The following is a 25,874-nucleotide window of genomic DNA, read 5'->3' as shown; positions in this document are numbered from 1 at the left end:
TTTTTGTTTTGGAATTCCCATCAATCGTTCTGCTTACCCCTGCTTTTTTGAGTCGGTCTCGCTCGCACCACTACCCAACCAAACCCCCCTTGCGGTGCGTGACCGCTGTTCTACGTATCTTTCGTACGTATAGTATTTACATGTATGTGGAGTGCCACTCACAGGCAAAAAGTATGTTCATTCGCGTTTACCCGGTGTTTCCGCACAACAGCAGTTCGAAATCGTTGACTGCGCTTATACTCCAGGTCGTCCATTCGTGTTACCTCCTCCATTAGAACCCTGCTGCTGATCCGGCGGCGAAGCCTGTTGTTGCTGTTGTTGCTGCGGCTGCTGACCGCCAAAGAAAAACCCGTCAAAAATGTTCATCTGTTGGCCGTCGCTGAAATCATGGTGCATGTTATCCCAGTTGATACCGAATCCCAGGTCGAGCTGCGGCGTCGTCACCTCACCGGACCCTCCGAGATCCCCGTCCGAGTTGCCCTGTAGGCTCTGGAAGAAATCCATCGTCTGGATGTCCGAGTACTCGCCCATGCCATATGGTCCTGCCTGTTGTTGCTGGGCCATAAAGGAGCCGCCGCTGCTAGATCGCTGGGCTGCCACGCGGCGAGACACAGGCGGCGAGGCCACGAAGGAGGGGTCGATTTCCGAGGGGCTGCCCTGGCCTGGGCCCATCATGTTGAAGTCGGTGGTGCGCGGGGAGTTTCGCGGAGGCAGCTCGCCGGCTACAGAGAGGTTGGGGGACGAGAGGCTGTCAGACAGCGCCAGGTCCATTTGGTAGCTGTTTTGTTGCGACTGGTGCTGTTGGCGGCGGCGGGGAAGGCTCGCGCCCGACGTGGAGGTCCCGTCGCCGGAGGCGGAGCTCCATTCGAATCTATTCTCGCGCGTCTTGCGCGGCGGGACTGAGTTGAAGCCGCCCGTCGAGTTGGCCATCTTGATGGTGGCCTTCGCCGTCCTGTCAAAGGCATCGCGGCAGGTCTCGGCAGGCGGACACTTGTCAATCAAGTCGGTGAACACCGACTTAGCGGCCAAGATGGTGAAGTCCACTTCGTCCATCGTCTGTTGTTCCGCGTCAAAAAATATTCTACGCTCACAAGGGTAGGAAGTCAACTCACCAGCCTGCTTCTGACGATAGGCGAGTGCCAGATGGCGTAGAGGTATGAAATGCCGGCCATGAACAGATGGTGTGTAGAGAGGTATGTGTAGCTGACCAGCCCGCTCAAATGAAGCTGGCGGTAGATACGCAGGATCTTCTGTCCGGCTTCGGCGACCTTGAGATAGATTCTATCCTCGTCCTCCCGTAGCTCCGCCTGGAACGCTGTCGGGCTGTTCACTTCATTCGAGGTGTTGTACTCGCCCTCGAATAGGGCGGGCACGCTCAGGCTCTGACGGTAGAGCATGATGATGGCCTGCCAGTAGTTGAGCTCCAGAAACTCGGTCGAGAAGGCCACGCCCGTCTCCTCCCTCGTCGGCGCCGAGTTCTTCCACTGGTACAGCCTGCGGTCGATGTCAATGCGCCACGAGCGGAAGGAATCGAACTTGACGAGGAACGGGGACGGCAGGTGGGTGTGCATATCCGAGTTTGTGAGATTCTGCCCCGAGGCCCGCACGACCTGCGTTTGGTTGTATTGCAGCACCTGCAGGATCTCGGACTGCAGCAGCCGCAGCTTGAAGTAATGATACGCTACGTGCTTATAGCTCGGCACAGAGGAATCGGCGGGCATCTCCAGAAACCCGGCCGCCGTGACGTACTGGTCATCCAAGAGCGAGGGGAACTCGGTCGTGATGACCTGATCGCTGATGCCGAAGGGTCGTCCTACGCAAGTGCTCACGAGGCGGTCCAAGGAGTACGTGCACCACCATAACCTCCGCCTCATATCTCGGATATACAGCCGTCTGCCTCGTTCTCGCGATTGGGCATTTCTCGCCTCGCTCGTGTCGCCGTTCTCGTCCTTGATCTTCCCAGAGGGTTCGACCATTGCTGGTTCCACGTCATTGCCGTCCTCATAGTGGAGGCCCAAGTCCACAGCTAGGCGCACTGCGACACCGATGATGTACCTGCAAAATTGCATCAGCATTATGCCCTGTCACGGAATCGTCTGCTCGACCAGAGAGAGAGGGGGCTTACCAGAGACCAGGCGGCACAGGCCGCAGGAGCGCAAAATTGGCCAGCAACAGCACGGCCTGCAAAACCTCCAGACCACCGCCGCTGTTACCGAGACAAGCCTCAAGATGTACAATGGCACTCGCATGGTACTCCTCCGGCTGGGACTGTCCAAACTTGTTCAAATCTGCATGATTGCGAGGACCGGCGCCAGAGCCCTCGGACTTCACGGGCTCGCCCACAATGACGCCGCACCCTATCGCGAAAACCATGTTCAGCATATAGAGCTCCCGAGACCCTCGCGGTCCGCCCGGGCTAGTGTACGCCTGGTCGAACATCTGCATAAACTCGCCGCGGTGGAGGATAGGTATTTGGGGGTTCGCGTGCTCGAAGTAGAGCGTCACGAGCCTCATGCCCACGTTTCGTTCGGGAAAGGTCGCCGGGCGGATGGTGGGTTTTGTGTGAAGTCCGAAGAAGGAGTCGCGCATCGACGTTCCACTGCCAATGGGTAGACCTTTGCCGGCCCCGGCCCGGTCCTGGGATCCGTTGTGATCCGATACGGAGTATTGTACGGCAGCAAAGACGACGCGGTTGAAAGAGACGCCCGAGGCCGAGGCCAGAGACCGTGGTTTGGACGGACTGACGATATCGAGCATGCCAGTGCCGCCCGCCTCCGCCTTCTGGGCCTTCTCTAGATCGGGTCGGTGTACGCTGTTCTTCGCCGGGCCGGATCCGTCGATGCTTTCGGAGCGTGCCAAGGGGGCGGTGTCCGTGTTCGATTTTGCCATCTCTACGCCGGGGCGCGAGCACAGCTCCAGGTTCTCGGCGGGCGGGAAGGGGATGTTGCGGCTAGCGAGCAACGCCTCGAGCTGCTCGATGCGGGTTTCTAAATAAAAGACATAGCTTAACAACTACAAGTCAGCAGACGTATCGACGGCAACAGCGCCGTCGCGCTTGCGAGACAATAGGGCCGGCGGCCCGAGACGGCGGTGTACCTTCTGGGAATCTCCTTTTTGGTGATGGGGTCGTAGCCCACGCATGCGACACCGGCCTTTGCGCAGCTGGCGCAGCTGGGCAGCTTCTGGTCGCATCGGTTCTTGCGTAGGCGGCAGCGGTTGCAGGCGCTCACGTTGCGAAAGTTGCTGCTCTGACCAGCCTTCCCTCCGGCCTTGTCGGCGCCGACCAAAGCTGCGCCGGCGGCGGCGATCGGATCATTTTGTTCGGCGGTGGACGGGCTCTGGTCAACGCCTGCGGAGATGGGCGGGGAAGCCTCGGCGTCGTAGGAGCCCTGGCGCGGCCTCTTCGTCGGCTTGAGGGCTGGTGAGGGCGGCGAGTGGGCGGGCATTGTGACTTGCGATTCTTCGGACGGGCAGATGGGCTTTGCGGTCGGAGAGGGGAGGGGGTTGGGAAGCAAGAGGTCTGGAATCGGATTGGATTTTCCGGGGCGCCAGCGGCCTATCGGGGGAGTCGGAGAGGCGGTGGGAAGCTGACTCCAATGAGGGGTAGAAGGAGGGAGAGTGACAGACAGAGAGAGATGTGGTCGTTTGAAGTCGAGACGAGTGAGTATTGTCAGCTCACGACTGGTTGAAAGGAGAGCAGCCTGGAAAGTTGGAGGAGGTTGAGGGTTAGGAGAGGCGTCGGTGAGGCATACAAAAGTGCCGGCAACCCCCTTCTATCGCGACTCTATCTCGACTTGCACGGCGGCAGCTCCACACATTATTCGGCAGTGGCACTAACGGTAGGAGGGAGGGGAGGGAGAAGGGGAGGGGGGAGACCTCTTTTGCCTTTCCCCTGCTTAACGCCGCGCTAAAGAGATGCAGCCGGCTTGACGCCTGTACGATTACAGACCTTGGGGACAGAACTCGAGGCGATATGGCCCGAGTGATTCCTTGAAGAAACAACGAGGGATATGTACAAAGAAGGGCGGCTTCAGCTGGGACCCCTCTGGAAGTTGGGGATTTGACCGAGCTTCGGATCAGGGTTCCGCATGTCGAGCCAAGTCGGATGGGGGCGCGCACACGGCAGCGGGAAGATGGCACAAGCGAGAGTGAGGCCCAGTAGCTTGTTTGAACGATGGAAATGAAGAAGAGAGAGAGGAGAACCAGAAGCGAGAGAGAGAAAAGGCGGGCGATTGCATGCAACCTTACGCCTATGGGGGGTTTGAGGGTCGCCGAAATGCATATGGGAAGCCAAGAGCAGGGAAGGCAAGGCGGAGGCAGAGAAAGAGAGAAAGGTCCACTGGGGGTTTGATGGGCGCGCTAGTTGAGAGGTGACGGGCCAATCTACAGACGAAGAAATATTTCTTCAACCCAACTGGTCGTGTAAGCAACACTTCACCAGCTGATAAGATTAAGGGAGCGAGGGCGTACATGGTCTACAGCGACAAGTGACGGCGGAAGCTCTCGCTCCAGTCAAATGACATAGAAGAAAAGAGAAAAGAAAGAACGACTTCCCGGGGGAGCTGAAGAGGCAAGTCAACAAATGACCACCAGCCCGCACCCAAATCTTCATATCTCGGGTCCCTTTCTGGAATTGGCGGCCCAAATCTCAGGATAGACACCAAGCAAGACGAGAAACGTGATCCCCTCGCACCCCGCGCGTGCGCATCGAGATCCCGGTCGGCCCATTCCTTCTTTGGGACCTCAACCCGCGCCGTAGATATCGGCGGCGCGACGGCCGCCGGGCTGTCGGTTGACAGATGCACCCACGGGCCACACACAACAGCCCTGGACCAGTCGCCGGTTCAGCCGGCTCTGATTGGCATGTAATTTACGAGGGTCGACCGGAAGCACTTACATCAGGTAGGCAGGCAGGCAGGCAGGTAGGTGGCAGATAGGTAGGCTGCCGCCTGCACTTAAGTCATCAGGACTCAGCAACCGTAACCAACCGCAACCGACCTCTTATCTCTCCATCAAATCTGGGAACTGAGAGAGCTTGGCGACGTCCGCCCAAGTCTTTCTTCCCCTTGCCAGCAGTTCTTCCTTGTCGCTCGTTCCGTTGTCGATCTTCAACTTGCGGCCGAGGGCCTTCTTGAGCCTTCACAGTGCTGTTTGAGAAATCCATGGCTTCGCGACAAGTCGCATTCGCGACTGAATCGCCGTCGTCCCGACCGTTTGGGCTTCAACATCATAAAGGAATAATCCAATCAATCCATCCTATCCTTGACTCCAAAAGTAGCGAGGTCTAACGCTCTCTCGTCTTCTCCCATCAAGTTCTCTCCCCGACATAGCTTAGCGCGAGAACCTTGTATATAGTAAACGGGGGTTCTCCAACCTCTGCCCACCCACCGTTATCGATTTATCATTATCTCATCCTCCTGTGTCAAATGTCAATTCGCCTCATTACCAATAGCATCCTAAATCCCCTCCCTGTGTCCCGCCGAGCAGCTAAATCTCGTCCATGCATCGGAGTCAATATCTACGACCCAGTCACCTTCGGCATCGACATCGTGAGAACACCGTTTCGAAAAGAATATATGTCAATTCCTCGACGCCTACCCGAGACCTATAATCATCGGCCCCGGACTTGCAAAAGCTTGTGGAACAGACCCCAGATGTCACCGAAAGGATTCCTCTCTCGTCCCTATCACCGGTCACGTTCATTTTCCCTCTTTCCTCGTTGCGTTGATGCAAATCCAATTGGTTCATGTGGTATTTATTTTGTCAAACAGATACCATTCGCTTTTGCGTTACTGCGCCACCACTAAATGCGGATTCCTAAATCTCCTTCTTTCCAACGTCGGGTGTCCCTTGGGCTACCATGGTATCTCCAACTCCTTTGTCCGGCTAAGAAAACAACGGCAAGACATAATACAAAACCATCCGATCCAGGTTTGTCGCCTGGCCCGTTTACATGATGTGTAAAAATAAGTAAAAACCAACGCCTCCTAGAAAGTATGAAAAGTCGAGGCGAAAACATAATGAAATGAATAGAAGAACATCCGTCATGCAGCCCGCTGATGGAAATGTCGAGAACACAACAGCTGACAAGTCGTGAGAGTCCTTTGTATGCTCTCTCTCTGGTCCCCGTCTGAATTAAATCGTTTTGTTCCAACCATATTTCCCGTAATCCCGTCGTGTCCCGTAAGCGATAGTCTATGTCTTGATTGTCCCTTCCTGTCCATGATGAACGCCGTAGGATGAAAACTCCGGTTGCTAAATGATGAAGATCGAATCGAAGAAAGAATTGAAGAAAAGATGGGAAAGAATAAAAAAGTCTAGACTTCTCGGTACCCGCCCATGTGAGTCGAGCCTTAAAAGTACGAAATCGTGCCTGTGGGGGGTTGATGATCACGATCTACGGCTTGGGCCAGCCTCCGCTTCAGATTCGTCGTCCATGGGGATCAAGAGCCCCTCGGCTTCTGATGGCTCGATGGCCGTCTCAATATCCTTGACTGGCTCATCCAGACGGCCACGAGGCTCGGTGAGATGCATGCTGAGAAAAGCGCCAATAATGGTGATGGCACCGCTGGTCCACCACGCAAAGCCCGAGTATCCTGTCTGAATACCCAGGGAGTAGATGAAACCCGATATGGTCGGTCCGAAAGCTCGGCACAAGCTCGCCGTGGAGGCCGCGACGCCGTTGATTGTCCCGAGTGACATGAGGCTCGGGGCCGAGTTGGTGAGCAGGATTGCATTGCTGGGGTACGCCATTGTCGAGAAGGTGCACTTCCAAATGACCATGAAGTAGATGCCGACCATTCTCCATTTCTCCGGCAAGAGCGCCAGGTACGGAGTCATCAGGTACAGCATGAAGTAGGATATGGCCAACATCCTGAAGAGGCGAAGAGGCCCGAGACGTCGTGTCACCCACGGGAAGATGAAAACCGTCGAGATCATCGAGTAGACACCCTGAACGGCAAGGATGACGCCAATGGGTGCGGTCTCCATGGAAAAGCCGCCGACGAACTTGAAAGGAAGATGAGTGTCCGGATGCTCATCTGGCTTGGTGCTGAGGAACACAGGGAACAATTGGTCGAATGTCATGGTGTGGCTGGGTCGAGGTCAGCGTGTTGTTGGCGTCCACAAGCAGAGGGATTGACTTACAAAGCCAAGATACCATACGAGATAATGTTCAAGATGACGGGCCTGGTGAATATCTTCTTGGGCTGTTCCTCAAGCTCATCGTTGTTTGCCGTATCTGTTAGGTCCAAAGTCTCCGTAGGCTCAGGAATAGCAGAGGCAGACCCGACTAGTTGAGGTGAATTTTCCGTGGTGCGGTATCCGGGCAGTTCGTCATCGTCGAGCAAGGCTTGCTTCTCCGCCTTGCGGGCCGGGATCTGGCAGCTCTTGGTAGAGACCCACGAAAGGATGCGCTTCCCCAGTTCCACGCCGGGATCTCTCCGCTTCTTTCGCTCCGAGTGAGTTTCCTCCAAGAAAAGAAGGCCGATGATTACACCACAGAAGACGGTGACAGCGCTGAACAGGTTGGGCAGGAGGTAGGGATACCGATCCCAAATTGTGCCGGCGTCGAACAACGAAGGGTAGTTGATTACAGGCCTGGCGAGTGCGCCACCAATGAAAGGGCCAACGATGGAACTGTTTGACAGTCAGAAACGTTGACCAGTGAACCTTGACGAGTCGTGCAGTTGGAGCACAGTTCGCTGCAAACCTAACTTACCCTAGGCACCAAACCAGAGGCATGATGGTGTATGCGCGAGCTAAAGGGGCCGACATGTTAGTCTCGCATTTGTAACCGGGGAAGGGATCCGAACGTACGTTGGTGTTCCTTGACCGTGACGAGTTCTGCGACGGTGGTTTGCAGCACACCAATGTTTCTATGCACAAGTCAGCGTCGTGCAACTTTTCGACCGCAGAGTGGACCAAGGGGCACAAACCCGTTCAAAAGGCCACCCAGTGCCCGCGCGAATAGAGCAACGGGCAGGTTCGGGGCGAAACCAAACACCAGGGAGCTGATGGCCGTGCCGAAAAGGCCCATCAGAAGGACCGGCTTGCGACCGATTTTGTCGCTGAGTCTTCCCCACATGACCCCCGTGGAGAACTCGGCCAAGGTAAAAGCGGAAGTGACCATGCCGGCATAGACGGAAATCTTGCTCTTGTCTTCGGTGATGTGGAAGCCGTCGACCATACTGTAGATGTATGGGAAAATGGACATGAAGGCGATGGGTTCGCATATCCTGCAGAGAGCTGTTTCCAAGACGAGTCAGCGTCCATTGCGCCGTGGGTTCTGTTTCTTCCAGGGCGGCACGGCAATGTCCGACTCACCAAGAACGAACATCTGTCGCATGGGAAAGGGCGGCAGGTTTGACTTCGCGCCGTGCCCCGAGGAGCTGGCACGACGGCCTCCCGTCATGTAGCCCAACCTCTTCATCTTGTGCGTGGTTTCCTCCGATTATGCGCAGCCGCAATCCGACTTCTGGTGTGGTGAAGCTCGTGGCGGTTTGGCGGGGCGAAGGGGTGGAGGAGGGGGAGTAAGGCGGCAACGTTGGTCGGAGTAAGGGACGCGTGGACGACGCTACAATATATAGGACTTTTTGTTCTTGTCCAAGGAACGTTTCGATTGACGCGAAGAATCGAGGGAGTAGGCGGGATCGTGTGGTACAGGTGGTCCAGATCGGTGTGGGCAAGGAAATGTTTTGCTAGTGTCGTCAAAGGGAGGACAGGTCCGGTTGCGATAGACTGATGATGTAACCTGGAGAAGCAAAGGTAAAAAAGCAAAGGTAAAGTAGAGAGGCAAGGCAGATAGAGCAAGAGTGCAGAGCTATCCGGGCACCGTGGCGGAGGTGTTACCTTATGGAAGGAGAAGTATCAGATGAGAGAGAGGTACGGGCTCGCTCCGGGGAAGCAGAGCAACTTAATATGAAGGGAGCGCGGACGGTGATGATGAGAGGACCAAGAGACGTCAAAGCCCAGGGCCACCACCCCCCCAGACACAGACCAGACCCAGCTGGGTTGGACAGGCCACCGGGACCGTACCATTGCCTGGGTCGCGGAAGCAAATTGGATCTAAGATTGGAACGGCGGTGACCATGACCGTGGCATGTCCAGCGCAAAAAAGCAACAAGACGATCCTCCCACTTGCCCACCGGGGAGGAGGGATTCAGGGAGATGCGGCGGCGAAAGTCCCACGTCGTGGGAAGGGATCCAACTGCCCGGCATGACGCTCGTGGGGCCTAAGAAGCCCTGTACCTGATCCAGGGGTATCCCCCCCAGACGACACTCGGTGGGTCTTTCTTTTTTTTTTTCTCTTGGGACGTTCTTTCTTTCTGCCATGTCGAGGTACATGAGCAATGTACACTACTCGTACACATGGAGTCGAGGGTTCGGGCTGGTAGTCCCCTTACCCCTGTCGAGATGGTGGTCCCAAAGCCATGAGCATTCGCCTTACAGGTGTGGATAGAAAGAGTACGTCTACACCCGGCCAGGCAAGTGATCCCTTGGAGACGTGTACACTACTACTGCCCGGGTAAGAGGTCCCCAAGAGAAGCCGCTGCCAGCGGTGGTAGTGGAAGGGTCGGTTGGGTTGGGTCATAGGTGAGGAGACATGACCGAGAAGATCGAGTGAGTGAGTGAGTGCAATGCAGCGTGCTGTGTACGTACCCGACAGACCGACATGAACGGAGGAGGGAAAGCTGGCAAGGGATGGTAGACTCGGGGAAGGATGGCGCCAGACCGGAAGGCAGGGATCAGCCGAGTATGGGAAGGAAGGGAAGAGGAGGGAAAGGGAAAAAAAAAAGGTTTCACAAGAGGCAACGAGGCTAGACTGAGAGAGGGGTACTTTGCTTTGGGGGGGTGAGGGAAAGAGGGCCGATTCGGAATTGGGGTGTGGATAGTTGCAGGGCGGCAAGAAATAAGAAAGGAAAAAGAAAAGAAGGAAAGAAGGAAGAAGGAAAAAAAGACCACACACCACCAACCACCCCGGACGACGCTTCCGACCCGAACTGAACAATGGCTGCAGATTCGTCGATGGCCGCCGCGTAGCAGCTACATGCCCATCAAGTACAGCGGTCGCGCAGTACGCACCAGAAGCAACAGTTACAGCGCAACGACGTTCCCATGATGCCTCCCATTCGCACCAGCTCCACGTCCACTCGGCGCCATCGTCTCCTTTCCCGGGTCCAAATGCTCTCTCATGCAGTCTTTGGACATCTCAAGACAAGAAATTATTGTTGTTGTTGTTGTTGTTGTTTGTTGTTTGTTGTTGTCGTCGTTATAGCAGTAGTAGTGTCCTGGCCGCTTCGGACACTAGGCTTTGGCTTGCCGCAAGGCACACACACCCAAGGCAAGGATGGTCTATCCTCCCAGAAGGACCCAGAAGGAGTCAAATGCCGCAATGCCGTTCCTTGCCTTGCAAGAGAAGAGTGAAGCGATGAGATTCAGGATTCGGGCTTGTAGTGTTCGCGATGTGAGGCACGGCGGCACAGCACTCGAGACAGTTCCGGCAGCGCACGTAAGTACTGTGTAGTGGTCGATGTAGCAGCCCAAGGTTTTACACCCCCCGGCACTTGGGTCGCATGGTTCTTTGCTGCGGCAGGGGGGTCGACATTAGACGTTGGATGAAAACGACAAACCACCGGCCGAGGGCTGGTCAAACGCTAGCGGTGGAGGGCGGGCTAATTGGGGAGACCAGGCTGCCCCTGTGGCTCACTCGTGGTGAACACATCGTAGACCGCCTCCTCCGCAAGGCGGCAGCCTGTACTGAATCGGTTCCCCGCGCTGTCTGATCTTTTGCGGTGAGCGACAGTCATCGTACAATATCCTTAGCTTTTTGGGAGGAGACGGGGGGGATTCGTCGTGACGGATTATCCTAGGTTCCCTCAATCCTGTTGCCGCTCCGTCCCCATTATTGGGCCTGGTCGGGTGAGGTGGGACGCGGAGACGTTTCCTGTGGCACGCGGAGCTTGTCACTCCCTACGAATACTGTACAGGCCATGCGGCAGAGCGCCGAGGCATGGGATCTGAGCAACAGAACAGAGCCGGCTGATATAATCAGCTCCCCTCGTCTCGCCGTCCCCCCTTCCGTCGCTTTTTAGAGGCGGTGAATCGAATGACCAGGGCCGCGCAGTGTCCCTGCCGCCGGACTTCGACAGCTGATGCATTACAGTCGGCATGTAAGTATTAGAAAGGAGAAAAAAGATGCCGCTGTCGTTGCCGCTGCCGCTGCCGCTGCCGCTCCCGTACCCTGCTGCTGCTGCTGCCGTCCGTCTACCTACGCTACCTACTCGGAGCCTGTTTGCCGACATCCTTGAGCCTCCCGATGGACTCGTGTTCCCGTCCATCGCCCGGCACAGACAACATCGACCACTAGGTCTGCACAAGCCAGTCAGTCAAGTGCTTGCTTCGGCGTGCTACCGGATACGAGAGAGCACCCGTGGTCGTACAGTTATTATTACAGCAGCGGCCGTATGCGGCTGTGGGGGGGGATGCGCGTCTCAAACGTCGCACACCTCTCGCTATCGGCCGAGACGAGTTCCCGCCTGCCTGTGACCGCAACCACAAAGCAAGGTAGGTGGCGAGCGTAGCGTGGAGACTGTAACATGTGCCGTGACGTCTGAAAATGGCGACCCTCGGGGCTGCAGCTTGCTCAGGCGTTGTGTTGGTCTGTCCCATGCACCCTTGGCCATAACAGCTTCCGATTGGAATGGCAATGACAACAGCAAGCACGCTTAACTTACCCCCCTCCGACAAACGGTGTAGAGCTTCTTCTCAGGCAGGGCGGCGATGCAAGCCCAACCTCAGATTGTCATCCATCCCTTTAGCCATTCCCCTCCCTCAAAGAGTAACATCGTGACATGTCGGCATCTTACTTGTGCGCGCCTGGTCACTTGACGCTGCATCTTACTCCGCATGACGGGCGCTGTCGCGCTGGCAAATAATCAGCCTGTTTGTTAGATGTCCTGTTCGACAGACGACCGTCACGTCGCCCCGGATCCCTCTCGAGGCAGGCTTTGTCGCATCTCGGGATAGATACACAACCCGCACAACCGGAATGGCGGCGCCTGGAGGTTGGACCTTTGCCGCCTTGTCAGTGACGGATTGACTGACTGACTGGCGTTGCCCTGGCGTAGGCGGTCCCACGCAGCATGGGGTCACACGAGATGGCCCTGGTGTCACCTTGATTAAATAGCGAATGTGGGTATTGGAGTCGAACCAACAGACTGGGTAACCAGCAGCAGAGAGTTGGGTGGACAGGCCGCACTTCTCCAGAGGCATCCGTCGTGTCGGTGAGGTTGCAAACACGAGCCACGACAAATGAAAGCGAACCGGGGTTGTTATTGAGTTGAAAGGCCTTCCTCTCGACAAGACCATGACCCTGGCCCGCCCCGTCATTTGAATTTCTGTGGCCCCGTAACTACGAATACCTTGGAGAGGGACCGCCTTGGCTGCGTATCTCAGGTGGGATCGGACGCACTCCTGGCAGCGCCGTCATGATTGATGAATGCCTGGAGCGTGAATACTCGCAGAGAACGAGACAGTTCGGCTGCCACGCCGCGTACCTACAGCCTGCTTGAGGCTTGCCGTCCCTGATTGCTCGGCATCGTGCAGAAGCGCTCGGGCTCGATTGTTACAACTGAACAGGCAATGTGGGAGTCGCGGCAGCCGGAACGGCAGGTGACATCCAGGAGCGTGCTGTTTGCCAGCCTGCCACTTCCCAAATTGATGGTCCATTCGACAAGGTCAAGGGACTGAACGTCAGCGCAAGGTTTGACGTGAGGAAAATGAGAGCGTCGGTTGGCGTGGATGTGGGCTTGGGCTCGAGCAGACGAGCTCGGGCACAACGGGCGGTTTCGAGCCAAGTGCCTGTGTGTTCACAGGCCTGTCTTTCCCTTCTCTTGCCGCCCCCCCTCCCTCGCCGGCACCAGTGGTCTACCCAGCTTGCAAGACATGAACGAGATGGACAGACGAGGGGCCAGTCGGTCCCTGTCCAGAACCATCTGATATCATTCCTTGTACGATGTACTGCGAGTCTGCGACGCAGTGTGGCGCCCGTAAATCATCCTCAATCAGGGTCGCCATGTCTCTCTACCGCAGGTAAGGAGCCTCATGGCGCTGTCCAGCATGTCTGTGGCGTTGACAACTTCCGACTCCCCCGCAGTCGCCAGGTGCACTGCCAGGTGCACTGTCGGCCAACTTGGGGTCAACTTGAGCAAGCCGTTTCGTCACTTAAACCTTGGCCGGGCGACTCCAGCCCGGAAACAGAGTTTGTCATGATTAAATTATCGGCCATTGATGACAAGATGGAGGCGTGCAGTATTGGACAAGTCACTGTGACCGCGTGGAGCTGGCTGTCGTTTACTAGGCCCCTTCCCCAGCGTGACCGGATAGCATCCGCGCCTACGAGGTTGGCGAACCTGGTCATATCCTGGCTTCCCGCGGTCATAGCTCTTGTCTCCTCAACGTATAATTTTCAAGTCTCGTCGACCGCTGAAAAAGAAAGCTGAGCTTCGTACTCCACGCCTGAGCAGAGACAGCGAGAAGGAGAAGGGGGACAGCACCTCGAAACAAGTCGGCCCGCAAAACGAAAAGGCGGTGATTCCCTTCTAGGTTAATCACAATCAGGGAAATTGGCTTTCGTTTCTGTACTAGATCAAGGGGGCCCGGCCTGACATCCCGGCGAGGCGTCCAAGCACCCCATACAACCGTTCCTCTGGGCCCTGATCGGGCGAGTGCCGGAACCGGTGCCGAAACGCCAGGTAGATGGTTCGCACAGAGAATCATAGCAGAGGTATCGCCTTGTATCTGCACATGGGTAGCTCACAGGTGGTCCAGGCCTTCTGCCACAACGCTTGTTCGTTCCATGGCCGATTGTCGTCACCTCCATCGCAGAATGCATTGAGAGGATCCCTCAATAGCAGCAGGTTCCGAGTCGGTTTTCGGAAACGAATGTGATTGCTCTTTCCGTCGCCCCGGGTACGTGGCTTGGAGTTCCTTGAGAGTGTTCTCGATGAAGAAAAAGAAAAGAAAGGCGCATGAGTGCCGCATCTCGTTCTTTGCTTCGAATATGGCCATCGATGGCACGCTTCGGAACTGTGATCATATTCGTTTGGGGACATGAACCCAGCAGACGCCGCCTAATCAAACCAGGGTCCTCGTCATGTATGTAGAAATGTTATGCAGGTGAGCCTTGACGAGATCGAAGGAGCTCAAGATATAGATGTCTTTCTGCCACGTTTGTGTCGTCAGTCGGCGCGCCGGCGTTGTCGCACAAACTCCAAAGATGGCACTTCTTCCTCCGCAATGCAACAGAGACGGTGTGGTTTATGGAACATGTATGTGTATTTTTCTGCATGTCTCCGGCGGCGGTAAAGTCGCCATGGGCGGATGCTCCCGGCAGGGCCCGCGCAGAGAGAACAATCGAGTAGTTGACCGATCGACTGGGGTTTGAATCTCCGCAAGGCGTCATGGCCGCCATTGCGCGATCGAGGTTTTGTCATGTTTGACCGGTATTGTGCCTCATCGTGTGATATTGTTACGATCACGCTTGGGTCTGTGCCACAACATGATTACCGGAGCGCTGCTTGCTGCAAACCTGTCCAAGGGTAGGGGGTATTGATACATAGAACGACGCCACCTCGTCCAAGTGAAATGTTCTCTGGACCCGGATGACCGGATCTCAGGGGCAGTTGAAAGTCTCCTAGCCTTTTGCCACGCGGCGCTTGGCGACCCATCAAAGGGGAGCAGCCGAATGGTTGGGGATGTGTTCCCAGTCTCCCCTTGTCAAGCCTAACTGCTTCCGCGTGTTGGGAGTATCCAGGAAAAAAGAAAAGGAGGGGTTCGCTCCTCCGATGGGACGGCCGGGTTTGAAATTGTCAACCACATGACCTGTCAACGTCAGGAACGGGGCTCGCTAGATTTGGCAAGCTCAGGGTATGTCCCTGCTTCAAGAGCTGATCTGTGAACCTTGACCCCCGTTGTCCGTTTCAGAATCACTTTCGGTCTTGCCGGGAAGGGATCCTGATGGCTCTCAGTCATATCTCCATTCTCAGATGCTTCGAATTCTTCGGTGGATTGTGTTGGGCTTCTCTGCCACTTCCTAAATGAGATGGAGTGGGTTCCGCACAGAACCCCACCAACCGTGGTTACACACCTCTAAGGGGTTTTGTGGCCTTTTTGGAGAGACGGAAAGGAGGCAACGAGGAGTTCTTGGATATTTGAGATGCAGCTGCGCAGTCGGCAATCCGGCTGGCTGCTGGTTGCACAGTAGCTTCAGGAGACTGCTAGAGAGAACACTGGCGCGGGCGACCGGTGTTGAGTTTGGCGGCTTTTCTTATTCCTGAGGGGGGGTTGTTATGATGCGCCCCTGGCGCTGGACATCAATGACGCTCCTTTCAACTTTGGGTGATGAGCGCGGATGATTTCACGACGAGGCGACGATGGATATACCGACAGCGAGCGGGCCGGCGCTCTGGAAGTTTCCTCCCCTCATTCTCATCATAGTAAATATTATCTCGCGCTTGTCCTGTATTATGGGCCGCTAGGTACGGGAACACCTTGGCTCCCAGACCGAGTGGAGATAGGAGCAGGGGGTGTTCCCAATGGCCGGGTTGAGTGTCTGGGTACGAAGAGCAATTTCAGGGTCAAGGATGCCCGTCATTTGCGACCATATTTCCATCACGGGGGAGAAACATCCGGCTTGCCGGACGAATCAGACAATCGCGTTTCGTGATGATGATCAACTCGCAGCAGATGCGAGACGACGGTCAATGGGCTCGAAAAGGGGGCGAAGAGCGGAAGCGGAGCTTGAACCATGTTGCGCAGAAATGCCGATACTACTACGATGTGATGTTTCCGTCCGACCCGTCCCAAGTGGCTGGAAAGTGCGGGCTGTATTTTGCCCATGTTCAAATCAAGGTATTTGTTAGGAGCTGTGCTGACTGTGCGACGAGGTGGGTGCGCAGTGCTGGAACGGCCGGCTACTGCAAGTGTTTGCGGTGGACGCTTATCGTCTTGGTACCAGCTCCCTGCACAAGCATTTGTGCTGTGCTCCACGACTACTGCTCAGTCTGCTCTGAGTTTGTGTTTCCGATGTCGTCGTCGCCGCTGTTGTTATCGTTCAAGTGTGACCCGATAGCTTGTCTTAGTCTTGTCAGATTGCATGTCATGCTGTCATCCCCAGTGTGCTAGTTGCCGTCGATCTAGAGGGTCTGTCTCAGCTGTGTCGATTGGCGATCGAGTTTACGCAGCGACAAAGGACGGGCGGGGCCACGACCAAGTATTCGTACAGCTTCGTGCAGTTTGGCCGGTTGGGTGGGGTGTGCGGAAGGATTGGCGATGGGTGGAAAAAGGAAGCGTGGAACCAAGGGTGAGAGAGAGATTGGCGGTGGATGCAATGTGTGAGAAATGATGGATGGCTGACGGCTGACGAGAACCGGTTCGTTTCTTTTTCCAGCTCGGCTGCTCCCCATGACCGTCTTCGTTGTCGTCGTCGTTTTCTCTGTAGACACTGCGTTTCTACAAAAACCTTGCGATATGCTCAGTGTTACGCATGAGACATATGTTGGATATTTTGTCCATGGGGATGATCATATTGTGTAGCTCTGTGGCCCCGAGAGACATCGCCTTGGCTACGTATCTTAGCACGTTAGATCAACGCTGAGAGGGGTGTAGTTTCCATCTGGGCAGTGGTTGTCGATCTGGCATGCACCTCCATGGGTTGCGCAGGTTGGACGCAGTCGGTGAGAAAACGACGTTCGACAGGGGATGGCCCTATACGGATATACGCACGTAACTTCTCTGATCGGTCTGCCTGTACCTTCCGCATGTAAGTTTCTTTTTATTGACGGGAATCTTAGGTCCAGTGAAGAGATATGCAATGGGGCATGCATATGGGTGCGCATGCGCAACTGGACGGCGATTCCCTCGGGTGCAGATATGCCTCATGGCGTCTCTTGGCCGGTATGTCACGAGCTAAGGGAGGGAGAGAGGCACTTACACTACAGAGTACCTAGCTAGGTAGGTGCCTGGGATGCAAAGACGGTGGATCGTGGATCATGGATCGGGGTCGCGGGCCATGTGGTCTGAAAAAGAAAGGAATGAAAAGGCCGATACAGCGAGGAAGGCAGAGAGGCCGTTACTGTACCAAGCAAGTCCAAGTTCCAACACCTCAGACATGGGGTAAACGGGTCCAGGAGGGACGGAAGGGAGGCACGACGTGACCATGTCTCCCTCCCTTCTTGCGGAGGTACCCTCCTAGGAATGCAGGTATCCAATAATTGTGCCTCTCTGCCTAGGTATTCGTATTCCTTCTCAGTGCCTGGGCCAAGGAAAGTGCTTGACCGCATTTTCTAATCCCTTCCCCAGTTCTGGACAATTCCACATACCTCATGCTACTACGACGTGCCTGTAGATAGATGCTCATTGTACCTACCTACCTAGGTGGGAATATTCGATTGCGGTTCCAGTCAATATCGTCACTTGTCCACTCATTTCCGTTTCGCCATTCCGCCTCGATCTGTCTGCAACATACCGTCTCCCTCATGTTGATGTCTCGAGGGAGGCAGAAAGTAGAAGGGGAGCAAACGGCGGGTACGTTCCGAACTTGATACGACTGGACTGTCGTTCGCCCTACATACACAATAACCACTTCTGCTTGCTCGGCAAGTAACAATGACCTGAGACTTGCTTCGGTGTTTTCAATTCAAGATCTGCATCTCCTCATACCGGCGAACCAAGAACTCGCACGGCATCATCTAATCATTATTTCCTTTTGCGGCTGCAACACCAGCCCTTCGATACCGCCCACACCGATCATCGACCTGACGCGATATTGCCTCACCCTGCTCATTGGGAATTGATTGCCGTTCACATCTCATCATCAAGACGCGGCTGCTGGCTAACGACTATGAAGGCCGGCCTACCTGTGCCAAACTCCGCCTACCAATGCATTCAAAGCGGCCAACACTTGTTGATCAACCATTCATCTACGCGAAGAACCATTTTGATCCCACACTTCACTCCTCATGAGGAGGCTAATACGTCGGTTTGGCTGCGCTCTCAATCTACCTTATCCACCCACGGGTAGAATACGCAGCACCCTTGCATCTATTTTTTTTTCTCGGTATTTGCCTGCATGCATTGAGAGCGAGACCGAACATCGAGCCATCTGCAACATGGCATTCTGGGTTTATGGCCCCCATTATCGACTATCTGCTGGCAACTGGTCACGCTACCTTTGTTTCACACCGCCAAGACCTTATCGTCCAGCGGTATGTATTATATCCATCAACACCGCGTCGTCCGTAAGAGAACGACGCTAGAGGAACGGCTCGCTTGCGTGTCCCAGTGGCATATAATTGACCAGCACCCCCCCCCCCCCCCCCCCCCCCCCCCTTGTTGTAAGCCTATGTACCAGGCAGAGCCTTCCTTGATCAACCAAATCACCCGAGATTAGCATCCGTTGACCGAATGCCTCAAACAGGCCTCCATATTGCTTTTCAGAGACGACACGTGCATCCCCGTAGACTTCCTCTACAACAGCCAGCCCCGGTTTGGACTTCGATTCTTTCCTATTTACGTTACATGCATCTCTCCCCAAACGTGATACTCGTTGTGGCTGAATCTGGCGAGACTACTGCCCAACTACCAGACAGCACTTATTCAGTCGGGAGCGTTTGCGACGACGGAAGATCGAACAACCCTCGTGTGTGGAATATATACCAATTGCTAGCCAATGACTGAAGCTAACACTGCTTGTCACCACACATTCTCCGCTTCTTGGTGGCCCTAACCCTGGAGCACTCCCACTGCGAAGCATCCAGAAGACCTGTTAGAATATGGTTGGAAGAACTGAGGTCAATGCACAACGGAGTCCTGTCCTGTAATCAAACTCGTCAGAGTATCCCCGGTGGCACAATTGGCTAGCGCGTCAGACTGTTAATCTGGAGGTTCGTGGTTCGAGCCCACGCCGGGGAGACAATGTGGTTAAATTCCGCAAAACCAGCATAGGGTTAATTTTTTTCTTCATTCAAGCCAGAAGTTCTCATCTACCTCGCAGTCGAGACCAACACTATCGGCCCTGTCTGTGTCTCGAGTTTGAATGAAGGGAGTCGCCCCGTGACCCACTCCATCAACGCATCTAGCCTACGTAATAATCCATTTACTGAATTGTCCTTGGAACCGCGCTGTCTCTCGGTCCAAGGCCAGTCATTCGACTTGACTGGGAGCTGCTACGCCTTTGCCTCCCACTCTCTATGGGTTTCGGAAAGCTGTGTATCTGTTTATGGAGGGATAGAGGTAATGGCAGCCAGAAGCAAACTCTCACCACCGCATGGTTGGACCTCATCCATGCTGGCGACTCAGAGCACCTTGTTGCACCTCTCTGCAGCCTTTCATTGACAATCTGCTAGAACATGCCCACTGGGATATTGCATCGTCGTTGCCAATCATCAGGAATTTATGACCACGGGTCCTCAGAGCTCACCCCCCCCCACACTCCCATGGGCTCACCGGCCTGAAGCCTCACCTCACTCACCTTCGGTCAAGTCGGCTCACCTGCTCGGTAAACCACCGCGCCGCCAGCTGAGATGATCTTGGTCTCGGAAAGGTGTGATTCTCCACCACAATATCGCTAGGCTGGACGCCTTAAAAGCTTGACGCCGGTGTTGAGCTTTGCCATGCGCCCCTTGTAAGTTTCCCCCGTAATCGACATGTGACATGTCACCTACCAACCCGTTACAGCCCTGTAGATCTCTCACCGCCTGCGAGAACAACTCATTTTTGTCTCGAGCCGGGAAAGTTGCAAGGATGGCTTGCACCATGGCCCATGGCCAAGAAGAGGAGCATGGAAGTCACTATACCGGCTTGGCCTCCCGGTACGGCATGCCCGACTTCAATCTACCCCAGGGCAGAGCTTCCATGCCCACCACATGCGCCTCTTGGGTCCCCAGTCGTTCCTGGAGCAGGCGTTCTTCAAAGCCGCTACCGCCTTCCAGGGGCGTTCTCACGTCACACAGCTTTCAGCATGGCGGTTGCGGTGCAATAATCCTGGTTGGCAGCCTGAACGGGGACGGCCGGCCCTATTTCGCTCGCCTCATCTTGTCCCCCTTGACGTCTGCTGTCATTTCGATCCCCTTGGTTATCCAGCTTTGCTTGTTGGCTTCCGCCGCCCGGGCTGTTTGATGACGGGGCAAGGCTCCGGGGCATCCGGGAACCACTTCATTGGAGATCTACGGCTCGTACGCAGCATGCTGATATTGCGGTCGCCGTGATACGTGGCTCCCATGGGTCCATGCTAGGCCTCGTGGCCAGTGGGAAATTGCCTTACACCGCTGCTTCTCAAAAGATCAGGATACATACACTCAGCCTCGGCGGTCATGAGCGTCAAAGCTGGCGGCCACACTCTGATCCCGGCTACGGTTCGATCCATTCGTGGGCTCATTAGTCTCCAAATGAGCGTATAAGTTGGACTGCTTGGGCCAGAAACCTTGGTGGGCCGTGCCAGAGAGCCTCACGACCGTTCATAGCATGGTTTGGATTGAAACCATTGGAGGCTCCGGAAAGACTGAAGCGCCCCGAGGAGGGGTTTTCTCGAACAATTGGCTTCTGAAGGCCCATGTGATGTCGAGTACCACGATACCTTGGCTGGGCGCAGTTGCGTGTCCTCCGTCGACCGCACCGCAGGGCCTTAACACGTCAGAGCAGGGCTGACGTGTACACCAATTTCTTACTACTATTGCGAAAGACCCTGTGCTTGCAGGAAGAAGAGGCCCTGTGATATGATATAGTCTCAAGCAAACCTTTTTGGAGACGGACCCAGTTGGTGACTGCGGCTCGCGGATGTCATCCTCCAAGTCTGCTACTTGGCCATGGATTGGACTTCACAAGCCGGTCAGCTTCCTGGGTAGCGTATGCAGAAGTTGATTGCCGTTTTTGTGGGAATGCGCTGTGTGTCGCGGTCGTTGGGAGACGGGCAGGGCTGCCTAAGATGCTAGGGCGAACATAGAGTCCCGGTCAGTCCCGTTTCGCCGAGTGAACTATTGTTGATGTAGCTTCTTGTTTCACAGAACAAGAGAAGGTCGGCGGCATCCGAAGTTGCTGACAGCGTCCAGGAGTTGGCGAGTGGCAACAATGCACGAGCAGGAAGAGATTGCCCACGTAGCTGCGGTCCGATGAGTCTGGATCCGATCGATATCTAGCGAGGGTCGACGGCTAGTGGGCAAGAACTTTCCTGTCATATCATGGATGGAGGGCTGTCAGACCTGGCAACGCATGCGTGTCTGCAATCTGTGAGCCTCCGATAGCTAGCTGCATACGGCACGGGTTCAACGGACCTACGACGGTCGGCCTCGAATCTCAATAGGGCAGGGTGCTGCAGCTCGTGCTGACCGAATCTCTGCCCGAGTGGCTGACATCAACTCGGTGAAGCACAAGCATGGGGGTATGGCCTGATACATTGCCATCGGGTTCAGGATACATCTTGTACGATGAGGACTTGACCCGGAAGCTAGCGCGCGTCCATGGGAGGAAGACTTGCATCCGGTCGGTGTAAGGCACGAACACGGGCTTCTGATTGAGTATAGCAACCACAGCACGCACGCCAGGTGCGGTGAACAACCAGGCGGGATTACAGTCGGGCAAGGAAGTAAGACACCCAACCAACCGGTGGTCTTGGACAACGTTGGGGTCCGCTGCGGGACACGATGTTTGGCAGTCGTTCTGTGTAGTGCAGAGAGCGGGAGGTGATCAACGGCGATGGACTTGGCCATCATGTCATGTCTCGTCGGTTCCTCAAAAGTTGTGTGCAGACAAGATTTCGAGTGCTGCGTGCAGGTGGAACGCCCGTCTTGACGTCTCGGGACGAACGAGAACAATGGTCTGGCAAGGTACCTCTGAGAGAACGGGGGGGAGGGGCAACGCAGCTGGGAGCTCAACGAGAGCTGGGAGTGACGCATGTTGAGCCTGGTGTGTGGGCCCTTGATCCCGCTCTGGAGCCCCACAATCGCCCGTACCGTGTGTCGCTCGACATCCGACACTGTAACTCGGGTTGCGACTTCATCACCGAGCGGGTGAAGGGGAAGCGGGCAGCACACTGCCTTCTGACTCTTCTGACTGAAGGGTCGTATTATTCACTAGCCTAGTTGTCTGACGCAGCATGCAGAGGCAAGGGAGAAGCTACCGATGTGATGCGATGCGAGGTAAGGCGGCCTCTGCCTGGGTCATGGGGTCGGTTGTTACGCTACGGCTGACTCTCGGGGATGAGGGAAGATAGCACTGCCTATCTATGCTGGGCTTTCTGCCCCTGATTTGTCGAGGCGTGGTTCCATTATGATCGTGTTTATGTCCCTTGAACCACCTATTGCGGCCTTGAGGTAGCGTATTTGCGCCTTGATCAGGAGGAAGAATTAGGCGGATCTCACCGCGCCCTCTTCTCATTCCACCCAGAATCCGGCACACCGTCCATTTTCAAGGCTTTGTCACTGTCTTCATTCTTTTTCTGTCCGTCCATGTTTCCGCGCCTACGGATACCTGGTTCACCGGCCCTACACAGGGGGGGTCCGACGTAACGCAACGCAACGCTACGCTCCGCTCCGCCCATTTTCCGTCCAGTCCAATTGTGGAGGAGACAACAACGGCTTCCAACCTGTTTTCTCCCCTCTCCCATTCCCCTCGGGTTTCACAACCTACCCACGCACGACCTGCTTGACGCAACAACCAGGCGCAAGCCACGAACCACGCACGCGGGCACACGCAAGCAGACAAGCAAGCAAGCAAGCAGCCTACAATCAGCGCGGGTATAACACCAGCAGCACCAGCGCGTGGCAGCGCATTGCATCGCTTCGCATACCACCGGACAGCGTTGACGCACCACCACTAGAAGGCAGGACAAAATGGCCGGCAAGAAGGGAGCAGACAACACCAAAAAGGTCGCTGGCAACGCCCGCAAGGCCGAGGCAGCGGCCCAAAAGGCCGCCGCCGAGGACGCGAAGAAGGCTGCTGCCGAGGATGCTGAATGGTCAAAGGGCGCGAAGGGCAACGCGAAGAAGTAAGTGGGAGGAAAGTCACAAGCGAGACGGTGGCATCATCAAGGTCCTACGATGCACCACAAAAACACACCATCACACACAGTCAGTGCCTTGGCACGACATTCATCCCTCACTTCTCACAAATCATTTGAGATTCCTGCTTCCCCGCAAAGACAAACTGAACCAGCGCCATGGCTAACCGCACTGTGATCATTAAGGGAGGCGGAAGCCGCCAAAAAGGCCGAGGCAGCTCGGAAGAAGGCCGAGAAGGAGGCCCTTCTGAAGGAAGAGGAGGCTAGCACCCCCGGCCGGGCTGGCCCTAAAAACAACAAGACGGCCGTCAAGAAGACACGTGGGCTCGACCTGTCGCAGCTCGACGACGATCGCAGCGGCGGCCCTCTCACATCGCTCAACGCCACGGGTATCGACAACGCCCTCGACGCCCTCTCGCTGACGGCTTCCGACCCCAATGCCAAGATCGACAGACACCCCGAGCGACGGTTCAAGGCGGCATATGCGGCCTTTGAGGAGCGTCGTCTCAAGGAGATGGACGACGATGGCACGGGGCAGGGACTGCGTTTGCAGCAGAGGAAGGACAAGATCAGGAAGGAGTTTGAGAAGAGTCCGGAGAACCCTTTCAACCAGGTGAACGCCAAGTTCGACACCACCAGGGAGGAGCTGGCCGAGATGAAGCAGAAGGAGAAGAGCAAGATCGAGGCCAGACTTGGGAGGTAGATTTAAGCGGGGAAGCCTGCCGGCGCCGTTCATGATGCTCGCTCGGTGTGACACGCCTGAGAAGGGACTGCACGTGATTATAGTCGGCGCAGATATGCCAGGGCTGAATAGCAGCAACCACCAGTCATTTGCATGAGGCACATCGCCTCTCGGGTGTGAATAGATCATGATGCCAACATCTGCGTGGTTCGAGGCCGGAACCTCTTTCGCGAATCACTCTGGTGTGCACAGCATGAAACACGTTGCCAACGGCATGCCAACTGCTGGGCTCCTTCAGTCCCCCTTTGTTTCCTCGTTGTCCCCCGACCGAGCCGCCCGCCGCGAGAGAGAAGTTGGCCGACCGAGATGTCCGAGACGGCAACAATTTTTTGGCGGGGTAAGCGCCAAGGTAGTACACAAGTACCTATGTAGTCGTGACGTACCTACCGTAGGTACTGGGCAGATGGTGGGGTAATTTAAACTTCGTTACCGATAAGATAGACTGTATAGTGTTATCGAGATGAGAGATTGTTCCGGCAGAATTCCTTACCGCCCTTTTTGACCGTCTTGCCTCACGACGCATGAACGATTGCCCTGCGTAACACGTCTCAACTCACTTCACTTGATCAAGGGCGCGTTCCATCTCACCAAAAATTTCTTTATTTGAGTTTCATCAGCATCCAAAATGACGAGTCTGCGAATGGGCAGCATGCCGTCACTGAGACGGCAGCACCTCCTTGCCGAATTGTGAGATATCTTCTCAACTTAGAGTCAACATGTGATCGCTAACCTCTGGTACTAGTGCCGGCCTGAAACAGGCTTGTCCCGAAGGTGTCTTTGTGAGCCTAACCCCCGGGGACCCGATGCTGTGGTCAGGAGTCATGTTCGTGAGGCATGGTATGGAATCCTGGGACATTGCCATGGTCAGACGGGTGACATGCGCGGAAACGGCAAGACTGAGATGCATACAGGACCTTATGCCACGGCTATCCTCAGATTTCAAATATCATTTCCGGATACTTACCCACGCCTGCCGCCACTCGTTACCTTCTCAACAGACATGTTCCATCCCTTGATAACACCATTGACGACGTACATGTACACCACCGACATCCAGGACAACGGCACCGTCAGCGCCACCGACGCCGAGAGACTTCCACCCGGCGGCTTCAGCTTGCGACACGGATTCCCGGCATGGTTTGGGAGGGGCAGCCGGAGCAATGTGGGAAGCAGACAGATCAGCGGCCAGCAACAACCGCCCGCAACGCCCGCCAAGCACGGCGCGTCCAGCACCGCGACGACGCCGAGCTCAAAGGCCACGCCATTGGGTGGCCGGCCGGGGTATCTTGACACGTCGAGGCGGGACGTTTCAACGTACGAGGTCTTGCGGTACATCCGGAGCACGTTCGACGACGAGAGCGTGCTGGACTCGGTGCCACTTGAGGCGGCAGGGAATCCTGGTGCTTGGCATGCGTGGAGGACGCGTCAGCGGCAGGCAGGCAAGGTGTTTACCGGTGACCCCGTTCCTCAAGAGAGAGAAGACGAGGAAACGGGGCCTGGGGACAGTGCCGAGGGAAAAAAGGACCAGGAGGAGAAAAATGAGGAGAACCCTCCTGCTCCTCCTGCGCCAGAGACGAAATCGGCCAGCAGTGAGTTCGCCATTGCGAGGAAGCCTATCAGCATCGGGAGTTCTGTCGCTGCGGTTCCTAGGAAGCCCGGGGACTGGAACTGGGAAGGCGTGTGGGAAGACCGAGTGCAGAAGGGCATCACAGCCTCTCTTTCGGAGGCGGTTCTTTACGGAGCGGCGTCGGTAGGCGGCGATGACCTCGTGAGTGATCTTAGATGTGATCCTCTTTGAAGAAGAAAGATAATCATGCTAATTGCGCTGTAGATCAACTTTCTTCCGATGGAGGAGAGTGATGTGAAACTCACCGTAGGTAACTTGCTGCGCACATTGGGGAAAAGCGGCGCTGCGACCCCTGAAAAACGTAGTAGCATACAGAGCGTGCCTGCGACGGAATGATGACCTTCTCTTGCCCTTCATGATAGCGACTTCCTTATACAGCCTTGTAACACATCCTTCCCTTCATGTTCCATTTCTTCTGCTGTTGCTGGCCCATACCTACCTTAGATAGCCAT

At 55.6% G+C, this 25,874-nt stretch overlaps 4 protein-coding genes across 4 annotated transcripts; 2 read left to right on the top strand and 2 right to left on the bottom strand.

Moving 5' to 3' along the window:
- Nucleotides 1-234: 234 nt before the first annotated feature.
- CH63R_04726 (Fungal specific transcription factor) lies at nucleotides 235-3,446 on the bottom strand (the record flags this gene model as incomplete). The annotated part of the gene is made up of 4 exons (XM_018299701.1): nucleotides 235-1,056; nucleotides 1,113-2,055; nucleotides 2,126-3,004; nucleotides 3,097-3,446. The coding sequence occupies 4 exons, from the start codon at nucleotides 3,444-3,446 to the stop codon at nucleotides 235-237; spliced, it is 2,994 nt and encodes a 997-aa protein (XP_018160947.1).
- Nucleotides 3,447-6,390: 2,944 nt separating this feature from the next.
- On the bottom strand, nucleotides 6,391-8,431 carry CH63R_04725 (Major facilitator superfamily transporter; the record flags this gene model as incomplete). Its single annotated transcript, XM_018299700.1, has 6 exons — nucleotides 6,391-7,093; nucleotides 7,147-7,638; nucleotides 7,721-7,760; nucleotides 7,819-7,877; nucleotides 7,938-8,247; nucleotides 8,326-8,431. 6 exons carry the CDS (start codon nucleotides 8,429-8,431, stop codon nucleotides 6,391-6,393), a joined length of 1,710 nt encoding a protein of 569 aa, XP_018160946.1.
- A 14,455-nt stretch (nucleotides 8,432-22,886) lies between these two features.
- CH63R_04724 (Duf1014 domain protein) lies at nucleotides 22,887-23,756 on the top strand (the record flags this gene model as incomplete). Its single annotated transcript, XM_018299699.1, has 2 exons — nucleotides 22,887-23,041; nucleotides 23,240-23,756. The coding sequence occupies 2 exons, from the start codon at nucleotides 22,887-22,889 to the stop codon at nucleotides 23,754-23,756; spliced, it is 672 nt and encodes a 223-aa protein (XP_018160945.1).
- Nucleotides 23,757-24,420: 664 nt separating this feature from the next.
- Nucleotides 24,421-25,758, top strand: CH63R_04723 (Ubiquitin-conjugating enzyme; the record flags this gene model as incomplete). The annotated part of the gene is given in 4 exon segments (XM_018299698.1): nucleotides 24,421-24,482; nucleotides 24,538-24,658; nucleotides 24,664-25,563; nucleotides 25,627-25,758. Coding segments are annotated over 4 exon segments (1,215 nt in total).
- Nucleotides 25,759-25,874: the final 116 nt, after the last annotated feature.

This window comes from Colletotrichum higginsianum, chromosome 3, assembly GCF_001672515.1.
Source record: "Colletotrichum higginsianum IMI 349063 chromosome 3, whole genome shotgun sequence".
NCBI lineage: Eukaryota > Fungi > Ascomycota > Sordariomycetes > Glomerellales > Glomerellaceae > Colletotrichum > Colletotrichum higginsianum.
This window is presented reverse-complemented; position numbering and strand designations above follow the sequence as displayed.